General features: G+C 39.5%; 1 protein-coding gene across 5 annotated transcripts in view; it reads left to right on the top strand.

Annotated features, from left to right (window-relative positions):
- The window catches only part of Eogt (EGF domain specific O-linked N-acetylglucosamine transferase), a 35,930-nt gene that overhangs the window by 3,317 nt on the left and 19,704 nt on the right, over positions 1-12,909 (top strand). For 3 of the 5 annotated variants that reach the window (XM_003473436.5, XM_013156511.3, XM_063260229.1), the window contains 6 exons: positions 798-898; positions 1,501-1,609; positions 3,515-3,609; positions 5,135-5,239; positions 8,255-8,361; positions 11,231-11,334. In XM_003473436.5, the coding sequence (XP_003473484.1) occupies positions 798-898; positions 1,501-1,609; positions 3,515-3,609; positions 5,135-5,239; positions 8,255-8,361; positions 11,231-11,334 (621 nt within the window). The remainder of the gene's footprint in view (positions 1-797; positions 899-1,500; positions 1,610-3,514; positions 3,610-5,134; positions 5,240-8,254; positions 8,362-11,230; positions 11,335-12,909) is intronic. The other 2 variants (XM_063260230.1, XM_063260232.1) reach the window with 1 other exon arrangement.

Here is a 12,909-nt window from a genome sequence, read left to right as displayed (position 1 = left end):
GAAGTCTCTTAGCATTTAATTTCCATAATAACACCTCAGCCTCTGTCTCTAAATAATTAAGACTGTGGGGTTGGAAAAGCCTCAAATAGGAGCCCATTAGGACGTCTCCTGCGGCCTTGAAGATCAAAGCTGGGCATTGTGAGAGGCTTCCTTTCCCATGGTGCTGGCACAGGAAGCATATGGAAAAGCAGATCCTGGACTCAGACCAGCACTGCTCCTGGGCGTGCGTAGCTGCTGTGGAGTCAGCCTTGGGAGGTTCCTGCTGGTTCTGATTGATGAGTAGAGTTGCAGATCCATTCTTTTGGTTAACAGAAGTTTTAATTCATATGACTGATTTTAAAATTGATTTGTTCTGTGAGAAAGGTGATTTCCCTAGCTACCTCAGGAGATTCTAATTCAAGCAGGGATTGGTAGCAGATATCTATAATCTCAGCACTCTGGGAGGCTGAGGCAGGAGGACAATGATTTCTAAACAAGCTTTTTCCTGGAAAAGTAGAGGCTGTGCTGTGAAGGCCCCAAGTTCAATGTTCAGTTCTCCAGTGTCAGTTTAGATAAAGTTTAGCTACAGGAGAGAATGCTGGTTAGAGACTTCTGACATGAGGAAGTAAACAGAGACAAAGAGCTCTGAGCTGCTATTCTTAGAATTCCCTCCCATTACTTTCACTATGTAACTGAGTATTGCGGAATGTAAATATGAATGTGCTATGAAGATTTCTTCTTAATGGAAACATTTAAAAGCCCTTTCTAAATTTCAAAAGAAGGGAGACCAGTCTAAATGTTCATGCTTTATGTTCTAGAAACACTTGGAAAATTTACAGTACTGCTGGGGTTATGAGAAGTCTTGCAAACCAGAGTTCAGGTTTGGTTACCCTTTCTGCAGCTATGTGGACATGGGATGGTGAGTGTCCATGGGGAATATACTCCTCCCTTTGAAGTCTGTCACTTTCTCTACAGTAGGTTTTGTTGCTTTGAGTTCCAGGTAGATACTCTCTCTCTCGCTCTCTCTCTCTCTCTCTCTGTCGCTCCCTCTCTTAATTTGAGATACAATCTCACCATGTAGTTCAGACTAGCGTTTGGCCCAGCTGGCCTCGAATTTGGGAAACTGAGGCAGGAGACTTGCTGTGGAGTTTGAGGCCAGCCTGGGCTATACAGTGAGTTCAAGGACAGCCTGAACTACTTTGTGAAACCTTGTCTTAAAATGACAGAAAACAAACAAAAAAACCCAAAACAACACAAAAAACAAAGCGTCTTCTATTCCAGATAACCCAAACTTCATACATTTTTGTTAGGTCTTTTTATTTTATGCCTATGAACAACTTAGTTTGGTAACTTCATGTGTGGTGGGGGATTTTGGAAAACGATGACAGTATACTTTAAAAAATATAAGTAGTAACAGATGTCTAGCAGAAAGAATATTCAAGGTCCAAACGAAAAAAAAAAAAAAGTTAAAAAAAAAAAACCAAACCAAAACAACCTCGGAATCTTTTCCTTTGCAAATAGGACAGACACCATGGAGTCAGCTGAAGACATTTTCTGGAAACAGGCAGACTTCGGGTACGCCAGGGAGCGACTGGAGGAGATGCATGTGCTCTGTCAGCCAGAGAAGATGGTGGGTGTCCAGCTCCTTCAAGAGTAGCCTTTTTCATTCATTACTTTCTATTTATTGTTTACCTTACTGTATGAATTGTAACATAAAAACAAGACACATGACAGTAGGAAAAGAATCTCACTTATTTGGTTCACAATTTTATTTAACATCTCCAAATAGGTAGTTCTGGTTACTTTGGAAGCTCTGCTCTCCTTTGGATTTTGAGTCACATTTTGAGGCTGTTCAATATTTCAATATTAAGAAATATTTTAACTTGAATTTTAACTTGAGAGTTAGAATGCCGACTTGGGCAAGGTGCTCAAGCTTTCTGTGTTCCAGTTTCCTCAGCCTTAGAGCCATGATGGTTTTGTAGCATGCAGGAAGCGTGGGGTGAGGTTCTGCATATAAAAGTGCTCAGTGCAGAGTCTGGCTCCCAGCAGAGGGCTCAGTGTTATTTTTGCTGGAATTTTAAGTGCTTATCATTAAGGTGTGATATTCTGTAATCTGGTGGTCCTGAACCACAAAGTCTCTGCCATCTTGGGGATCTCTATTATCTCTAGAAGTTTGGGAAATTAAAAGAAATGAATTCATTTGCATTCAAATCTGACTATAGATGTTATTGTGCTGTTGAAGGGTTGGCACATGATGGCGCTATTAGAAATTCCACCAAAGGGAATGAAGTGCCTGTGATGGTAACTAACACTGCCCCAGTGCACCTGGAATAGAAACTGTGTGTTACTTTGCACACTTTGTTTAGAGCCCAGCTGTTTACATGGAGAGGGTGAGGCAAGGGCCACAATTATTCCTTGCACACCTCTCTCATGGGGGCTTGTGGAATGCTTTCCTGGCCACAATTTACTTAGATGTGTGACTAGAATATAATCACTGTCTTGTGCGATGACAAAATGCTATAGACTCGATGGCTGTAAACAATAGAAATTTCTCTCAGTTGTGGAAGGTAGAAGGCCAGCACAAGGTCCCAGCATAGTCAGGTTCTGGTGAGGGACCTCTTCTAGACTGCAGCTGCCTCTTATATCCTCACAGGAGAGGGCGCTTTTTGGTCCCTCTTAGGAAGATACCAGGCACGGTTGTGATGGTGCCCCCTCATGCTCTAGTCACCTCCTAACACACCAAGAGTTGGGATTTTTAACATGTGAGTTTCCCAGGGACACAAACATTCAGTTCATTGTAATCTTTTACTAACTGCAGAGTCCAAAAATATCACACTGGTCAAGATGAAGGGCCTGTGTTCATGGGAAATTTTAGGAAAAATAATAAATAGCATGTACTTGTCTAAATAAAATCCAAAGCAGGAAATTTTTTGAAATACTTACTCTGTCAGCACACTGAAGATTGGTTGAAGAAGAAACTGGCTCTGGTAGTTGACTGGTCAACTGCTTTATTTAGCTATTTAGAAGAGATTGCCCTCTGGTTGCTGTTGAGAGAGATTCTCACAAGTTTCATGGGAAACTGCACAAAGTGCCTTTTACTCAGACTGGCAAACTGCCTTTCCAACCTTGTACTTTGGTGCGTCTAGCATGTACATTCTTTCTTGTTTCCTTTGGCTCTACTGTGCAAAATGCTTTTTCATATAGTTGTGGGTAGGTGATGGTTTCTAGTGCTGCTTTTTTTATTTTTTTTTAAAGGAGACTGAGTTAAACCCTATATACAGCTCTTGGCTTTAAAATGTGAGTTGATACAAACAGAGCATCTGGGATTTCTTCATTGTAACATTAAAGTGTAGAAACCAAAGTGTATTTGACCAAGTTCTGCAGAAGGGGAAAACACCAAGAAACAGTTGTGGTGTGTGGAGAGTTTTTCCCATCATGTGGGTGTACTTGCTGTCACCCTGTCTAGTATGTCTGGTGAGTTCTCAAACTGTTGAGACTCAGAGGCAGTTTTTCCCTTTTGTCAACCTAATTTCAGAGTGACTCAAGTCTGGTATGTTCCCGTTATCTTCAGTATTGCAGAGCAACCCATCTCTACCTTGACTTAAGAAACATCAAGAGAAATCACGACAGGTACTTAAATGGTTGATGGTAGATTCTAATAGACGTTATCACATATTTTCAGGTGTAACTATGTCTTGGTTGAGGGTTCAGGCAATGGGTCCGGGATGGTGACCCAAACTGGTCACTGGTTGATCACATCACAAATTAGGATCATAGGTACAATGGGTTCCTTATAAGAATTCTGTGTAGGTTTTTTGTTTGTTTCTGTTTTGCAGGGTTGGGGTTTGAACATAGGACTTCTTGAATGCCAGACAAACATTGTCCCCAAACCTACTTTTGTATATGTTTAAATTTGTCTATTATAGTCTGCCAAAAGAAATATGCATACTTTAGAAAAAGAAAACCTTACATAAATATTTTAACTCTAAATTTATTGAGACATAAAATTAAAACAAGTCACTTGTCTTAATTACTTTTCTCTCATTGTTGGGACAAAATACCTGACACCCAAAGTTAAGGAAGGGAAAGGTTATTTAGCTTACAGTTTGTGGAGATTTCAGTCCATAATCAGTTGGCTCCAAGACAGGATAGCATGGCACCAGGGGCAACAGTTTAAGGCGGCAGAAAACAGCAAAAGCAGCAGGCGTAAAAGAGGGGAGAGCAAGCCTCTTTCCTCCCTTGTATTGTATGCAGGCTACCCACCCTCAGGAGGGTGTAGCACACATACCAGTCTCTGTGCCCTCATTTTGTGCAGGCTCAAAAGCAAGGACCCTGGCTCCCAACTTCTCAAGTTTATAATTAACAACAGGTTCTCAGTGTGGTGCCCACCAGCTTCTAGACCTTTATCAGTACTGTGAGCTGCTGCTTGGATAGTCTTGGTCATTGAGATTGCTGCACATACATTTTCAATTTTTTCTCTAAGGGCCAGCAGTGTAGTGGGTTTACTGCTATGCATGACCTCCTCTAGAAGCCCCCATATCAGGGTAACACCGTCTGTTGAAAAAGCAGCACACTATTTTTCTTTTCCTGAAATGTAGATAGAGGTTTTTTTCTTCTTTTTTGACAGACTCTGTACATGCAGGCCTTGCTTAACAGAGGGCATATATTAGGTGATTTCACTGCTGTGTAAACACTGGAGAGGATGCTCACACAAACTCTTTTTTCCATGAGAATGGGTTGAATCTAGGAACTTTCCACCGAGCTACTTCCTTAGCCCTTTTTTAAATTTTTATTTTAAGAAAAGGTATTGCTAAATCACAAAGTTGTCCAAGCTGGGCACAAACCTGCAATCCTCCTACCTCAGCCTCTTAGAGTGCTAGGATTGCAGGCATGTGTCACTAACTACCTGGCTTCAGGTAGTTTGTGTGGCTTCACACAAACCTAAATAGCTACAGTGACACTAGGTGATACAATCTTAAGGAATCACAATCAACTGTGTGGTTAGCTGTTGACTGGAATGTCATTATGTAGCACTTGCCTATTGTTAAATTCCAAAGAAAAATTAATTTTAGAAATTGATAATTCCATTTAGTTACAACCCATGAGCTGGAATCATGAAAAAATTTTCAAACTCAATCTTTTTTTTATATACTAGATTTAAGGAAGATTTTTTCCAGAGTGGTGAAATCGGAGGATACTGTAAACTTGATACTCATATGTTGATGTCTGAAGGCCAACGCAAAAGCCCCCTGCAATCTTGGTAACACGATTTGTTTAATACATACATGTATACATGTAATTTCATTTTTTGTCCTTGCAGATATTGTGGTAGGGACTCCAAAATGGAAAATTTACTTATGTTGCAGATAATTTTAAGTAAATGTTACTTAATTTGTATAAGCACTAACTTCTTAAGAATGGTGGTTACAGGTGAATTCCTTAGTATAACTGAACATGTTTATAAAATACTAGGAAATATGATATAGTACTGTTGTTTGCATATAAAAGAAAAAATCAGTTTAAAATTAATTTTTATTGTTTTTATAGTTGGTACATGTATTTTGGGAAACACTGTTAGGAAAAATGAACTCATATTTAAATACATTGATACCTTGGTTGTTGAATGGCTCCAAGCCCAAACTTTCTACTACTCAAACAGTGAAGTTCGAAAAAAAATCTCTTTGGTGTCTGTAACTCTGCTTCAAAGTCAAACTGAAAATCTGATTTTAAAAAGCTTGTATAAGGCTTGGGTTTTAGCTCAGCTGCATAAGCACCTGCCTGGCAAGTGTGAGGTCCTGAGTTTGCATAGGCCAGGCGTGATGGTGAATGTCTGTAATCCCAGCACTTGGGAGGCTGACTCAGGAGAATCATCACAGGTATAAGGCCAACCTGCACTACATAGGGAGGCATTGTCTCCAAACCCCGCCCCATAAAACCCTCAAAAATCAAAAAACAAACAACAATAACAACAAAAAAGGAAGGGACAGGGGAAGGAGAAAGAGGAAGAGAATGAAGAAGATGAAGAAGGAGAAGGAAGAGGAAGAACAAAGAAGCAACAGGAAGCTGCCTTCTGTACGGGCCAAGAATGAGTAATGCATTGCGTCTGGCCGAGGACACAAAGGGTGACGCTTCCGTCTGAGCGTCGCTCTCACCAGACAGCGTACAGTGCTTGTATTGGTGCATTACCGCCTTTGTCATTGTGCTTTATTTTTGTGATATATCTGTGTAAAATATTAGAACCATGGCCTCAAAGAAAGTTAGTGATACCAGCAGTAAAGCTCAGAGGAAAACAGAGCCACAATAGAGTTAAAGAAATCATTGCAAGATTTGCTAAAGTCTTGGAAAAATGAATTTATATATGTAATTTTTCAGGTCTCAGAAACAATTATTTGGTTTTCTATTATTTCTTATGGGAAAAATACATTCAGTTCTTGAACTTTTCAGTGTTCCAATACAAACTTGGAATGAATTGAGTTCGACAAAATTATCACTGTCTATAACAGTTTGTGGTTTATGAAGAAGTGAACCCACCCTTATAAGTCTTACTCAGGTCAAAATGCAGAGCATTACCAGCACCCAGTCTCCTGTCCACTTAAAACTCTTTATTTTGAATTAGCTTTAGACTTAGGGAAGTTTAAAAATGGTACAGGAAGTTCCCATTGTACCACTACCCCAGCTCCCACAGATAATAATATCTCGTATAACACTAGCACAGTGACCAAAGCCCGGAAATTGCCACTGGCACAATGTTACTAAGTAAACACCAGGGTGTGTTACCATGTTTAGATGCAGTCATTTTTTAAAAAAAGTCCAGTCTAGGTCTGTGTTGCTACCAACACAGTCAGGATGAAGAATTATTCCATCATCCAAAAAATGCGTGTGCTTCCTTTCATGGTCACATAGGCTACTCTTATATAACATTAGTTTTAGAGGTCATACTCTGGGGTTGAGCAAACCATTCAGAATAATAACCTACCTTTCATCAGTATAGTGTTTTGCAGTCTGCACTGATGCTTCTCATGTGACTTACCAGATTTTAACAGTAGGTAGTTCCTGTATTGTATAGGGCATTTTCTTTCCTAGTATGTCTTAAGATCTGACTTTTATAACAGAGTTACCTGAGGAATATGTACTAAATATTTATTGTTGTGTAATGTGTCATTACAAAATACACCTCTAGTGTGTATTTATATTTATTTACTGCTGTATAGCAAATTACTCCAAAATGTAATAGCATGACAGAGCTAACATTTAATATCTCACACAGATTCTAATGGTCACAATTTGCCAACAGCATAGCTGGGTCTCTCTTGAGGTTGCTGTCAAGGGTGGCCGGGGCTGTAGGCTTTTCTAGGCTCAGCTGGACTGGGAAATCATATTTCTGAACTGACTCCGGTTGTTGTAAACCATAATTCTCTGAGCATTGGCAGAGGATTAAGTTTTTATAATATGGCCTCACCCTTGTGCCACTCACAGCATGACTCCTAGTTCCTCCAAGGTGAGTGCCACAGCGTTTAATAATCTCAGAAGTGACACCCCGTCACTTTCGCTGTGTTCTGTTGGTGAGAGATGAGCCCCTAATGATGCCCATACTCAAAGGAAGAGAATTCACCTCCACTTCTTGCAGGGAAAAGTGTTAAAGGATTTGCGGACATACTTTTGAAACCATGATCTTTTTTTCAGTGTGTTTCTAAAAGGATCTTTTTGGTATTTATTTTACATGAAGTGTGATCTCAAAGATAAAGAGTTACAGATGTTAGCTCTGAATATCTCTTGTCACATGTTTGTGATTGTCTTCAATTTGGAAGAAAAGACATTTTTTGAGAAAAAAGACTTTTCATTCCTCAGAGATGCTTAGGTGTCTGCTGTCTTTTGAGTACTAGGTAACTTTTGGAATGCCGTCTTTCTCAGACTGCAAAGACGCTGCAGCAAGAGTTCCTCTGGCACATTGTTCGCTCTGAACCTCATTAAAGGACCGGAAGCCTTGTTGAAGCTTCCCGCTTCACTGGTAGATTTTTAGCCAACTCCAATATAAATTTCCTCTTTCCCTTGTGTGGTAGGTTCCCAGTTTAACTGTCTTGCATGAGGTGATTTTAAAAATTTCTTTAAATTAATATTAAAGTTGATATGACATTATATAAATGACAGTAAGTTTGAGTTCTGCATGTCTCCATGGGAGTGCTTTTACATTCTAAAAATAAAATTTACCTAATGAACAGAAAGATCCTAAATTACAGTAGTCACTTTGAAATTATATCCCAATTCATCATTCTAGGTTTGCTGAGCTACAAAGCTATACTCAGCTCAACTTCAGACCTATAGAAGATGCTAAATGTGACATTGTGATTGAAAAACCAACATATTTCATGAAATTAGATGCAGGTAAGCAGTTAATTTTTCAATTATTTGTATATTGGCTATGAGCACACATATATATAATTTTTATGTGTATAATTTATACATATTTTTCCCTTTGGATTTTAAAAAAAGTACTATGACACATGGTAATTTGCTTTTTGGTTTCTTCTCTGAAGTAGATGAACTAGATTGAATTTCCTGTTATTTTGTACTTTGAGTATTCTAGAAGAAACCTTCACGTTTGCACCAAATGACTCATTCTGAATCTGAAGATGAAAGACGGCATGTACACCTTTACACTAACTTTACCCCCTCTTGTTTCTCTCATCACTTGATTTAAATCATTTCATTATAGTTACTTTTAAATAGAAGGGAGGGAAAGAAATGTCCATAACGACTCCTAGCAAACTTATTAATATTATTTCCATGGCTAATGTGAACTTAAAATTCTTTTGAAAGTTACACTTCCAAAAGAATATAATCTTGGCAAAAAGATTAGAATTATTTTCCACTTATGCCTATAGGCACTAAGTCTCAGCTTGCAAGCATAACTTTAACTTTATGATCTAGTTGCCCTAGAGAGGAGAAACACAGATCATTCTATATTATCTCTCTCATTATGAGAGACAGAGATTACTGTGCTACATCATATCAAAATTCATGAGAGGCTTGGCCTACAGTGAAATATAGACAGCCCTCTGTCACGAATATTTGAGAATTACCATAATTTATTGATCATAGTTTTAATGTTCTCTACCTTCGGTAGTCATAATTCTTATATCACAAAGTATTAGATTCAGAAATCAGACAAGTTAGGATTTTGAAATAGGAGCAAGTAAAAGTGCTATGTTGAAGGTTCTGACTCATTTCTTAAAAATATGCAAATTAAAGAGGCAAAGAAAACAGTGATCTGCCTATAAAAGAGGTGAATATGTGTGAGCTGTTAAATTTATGCAGAGCTGATGCAATAAAGTGGGTAAAATGGGAATAATAGACTCAGGTAGATGTGAGCCTTTTCTTTCTTATTTTCATAACTCTACTTTTTTCTTCTAATTTAAGTTGTCATCCAATTTTTCTTTTCTTATTAACTCTTACCTTGGGAGAGTGAGCATTTCTACAGAACAAAGCTCGCCAGGGGCACATTTCTCCACGATGAAGTCTATGTTTGCTCCTTCATTTATAAATCCTCATAGCACCAAGCGCTCTTTTACACATGCTAAATTCTCCAGTAAATGTTAGGGGCTTACTAAATGGTACCTGAGAGCTAATGTTCACTGGGTAGCTCACCTGGGGGAAAGGGGATGAGTTCTCCCAGAATTTGATTTTATTTAAGCCTATAGTATGCTTTTTACTAGAATTTTTCTGGATGAAAAAAATTTAGCCCTCCCTAAGATTCATTCATCTGAGATAACCAAGCTGAGAAGAACTGAATATTTTAACCCTTACTTTATGGCACACAATGTTACTATTCACTATGAGAATGAAGTCTGACTGTTTTGTGGTTTCCACTTTTGGAAGTCACTGTTTTTCTTTTAGTCAACATTTTCCTTCTTTGAAAATGAACATTTTAAAGTATCACTGCCTGTTTTTTTTTTTTTTAAGCCAGTCAAATTTAGCAGTGCGGGGGGGTGGTATACCAACTTTTAGTGACACTAATGTTAATAAGTTCTGATAACCCACTGCCATCGGACCAGCCTGTTTTGTTTTGTTTTAAAATGACTGACATTAGAATTTACCAATGGTGGTAGCCTCAGCACTGTCTGCTCTGTCTGACCTTGGGCACAGCTGGCCTTTTGCCATGTGCCAGACTTCGGGGTAGCACTTAAGGATGCATCCTTTTGGATTTCTTATGACAAGGCTGGCACTTAGGTCCAACTACTCCCCATTTCTAGTAGAGAAACCAATGCTTAGAGACTTTATGAATTTATCTAGGAGAGTTGCTCATAAATGACTGACCTAGAATTCAAGCCAGTTCCAACTCCAGACTTTATGCTTTTTCAATTTGGGTGTGAGACATTTATCTCTTTTAGATGCTATTGGTTAGTATTTTCCCAGAAAGAATATCATGAGCAGTGAGTAAGTAGTCAAAAGAGATGAGAATGAAAACCACCAAATGGTTAGTAATTGCCATCACACTTACATCAACAGTGCTTCTGGGAATAGATGTTGCTTAATTGATTTTTCAAAAAGTGATCAAGAGGAATAAATAATTTTATGAATTTATTATTCTACCTCATTTTGAGTTAAATAGACCTATGTGGCTTTTTCTGGGAATTTAATTTGTTATTTGGTATATATGATGTTAGAGTATTGTGGCACAATAGAGAAATAAGAAATACAAAATAAACAAGTTTATTGAGTTGAGGACATGGAAAGGAGCACACAACCCATGGTGGTTGGGCCATTTCCTTTGACCAGATACAGAGAGGCAGAGGGGTATATGTATGACCTTTGATCAGAAGTGGCGCATGGGACAGATATTGATGACATGTGAGGAACCGATTGGAATACTCTGTGTGTGCAAACAGAAAGGGAAGTTACAATTAGGGCTGAAGAAGCGTCAGGAAGTGATAAGCGTTCGCAATTTTGGGCTTCCGCCACTCTAGACCACTGCCATAATTATACGGTAATTTATACTAGGACAAGAACTTTTCATATGGGACAATACATTCCTCCTTTTCAAATAATCAGTTTAAAAAGTAAAGTCTTAAACTCAATCCATTTGTAAATGGCTTGTATTTCTGTGTAGAGTTTGCTCAGGAAAAATTACTTTTTTCCATCATTTATTTCAACTAAAAATCCTTTGAACTGTAAGTAGATGGGATAGAATAAAAATTGTCTAGTCACATGTTCTTTGCAGTTAATTAATGTAGATTTCTTTTTTCAACACTAGGTGTTAACATGTATCACCACTTCTGTGACTTTATCAACCTTTATATCACCCAGCATGTTAATAACTCATTCAGCACAGATGTGCACATCGTGATGTGGGACACTGTAAGTAAGAATGTGCTCTTTGTTTTAACCTTGCTCTGCCACTGTGTGACTGTGACTTGATGAAACACACTGTTGAAGACACACATTTGAATATACACTGCCATACACTCATGCATCCACATGCCTGCACGTGAGTCTGAATGCGTCTGTACGTCTGCATTGCTAGATGTACACTTGCACGTGTGTGGGTTCCTTGGTTTTTTGAGTTTTAGAAGGAGGCAATGGAAGACTTCTTTCCCCTTTTGATTAGATGGAATTCCCAAGAGCTGCGTGTGTTTGCCTTAGTGTTCCTCTGACATAGGGCATCTAAAGCTGTGTCACTCACTCGCCTCTAACATCGGAAGAGCTTCTGTTTAGTGTGACCTCTTGAATTTACTGTACTCTCTGCCTTTCTTTTTTATTCTTGTGCCTCTTCCTCTTCCCCTTCTCTTTCTCCTCCTTCTCTTTCTTCTTCCCCTTCTTCTCCTTCTTCTTGCCTTTCTTCTTCTTCCTTCCCTCCCTCCTTCCTTCTCCTTCCCCCACACCCGCACCTGTGTGATGCTGGCAGTGGAATGCAGCCTGTCCTGTGCTAGGCCTGTTCTCCACCACTGAGTTCCACAGCTCCCGCCTTTGCATAATAATAGCTCTCTCATCACTATTTGCTTCAGGTCAAACTGGCCACTGTGTAAAATGAGTCTTAGACATTCACAAAAGTACATTTGTTAGAGTACGCTTGCTATTTATTTGTTTTTACTAGTCTTTTCCAGTTCTCTTTCTTTACCTGTCTTTCCCTGTTTCTTCCACCTCTGGCCCTTCCACTTGCTCAGGTAAACCCAGGGTGGGGCCTGGTATCCTCAACTGTAAAATAGAATAGAACTTGTACCTCAGTGTCATCTTGAGGTGGAACCACAGATAGTGCGGTCATGGTTCCGGCCCATGGCACATATACTCTGAATATTAACTGATGATGATAGTATGCACCTTGAAGGCTCCCTGCACTGGAGAACAGGAATCCTCCGCTCATCTACTATTCAACTAAACAGTCTGACTCAAGATACTTCTATGCCTCCTCTTGGTGAGAATCAATTCAGGATGACATTCATGTGAATGATGAAGTGGTGGCTCTCAGAGCAGCATCAGGCCTTTCTTCCAGCAGAGTCCACAGCGTAGCTCAGGCAGGTGTAAGGGGACAAGTTTCACCTGCGGCAGGAACAGGAGCTGCTTGACTGAAGAGACCCATGTCTTGCAGCAGGCACTGTCAAAGCCTCAATGTGCCCACAGGTGTCACACCCAGTTGTAAGAGTCATATGCTGGGGAGGCCTAAACCTGACTTTCCTGGTCCCGCTGCAGTTTATCCATTAAGCATCTTTTAAGATCAGAAGCAACACTGTGTAAAACACAGCTGACATGTGCCATCTGCATTTGCAGAGAGCAGAGATAGCCAGGTAACGAAGATCCTCGGTCTCCTAGAAGAAGGGCAGAGAGTCTTGCTGTCTCCTTCTTCACAGACAGGAGGCTCCTGGGAGAGCTGTGCAGAAGGTTGTTGTGCTCGCGGCTCCTACACTTCTGGTGTGCTCCAAACTCGACTGACAGTTG

Source organism: Cavia porcellus, unplaced genomic scaffold, assembly GCF_034190915.1.
Source record: "Cavia porcellus strain 051 isolate PalLab524CR breed Dunkin Hartley unplaced genomic scaffold, mCavPor4.1 scaffold_13, whole genome shotgun sequence".
Lineage (NCBI taxonomy): Eukaryota > Metazoa > Chordata > Mammalia > Rodentia > Caviidae > Cavia > Cavia porcellus.
This window is presented reverse-complemented; position numbering and strand designations above follow the sequence as displayed.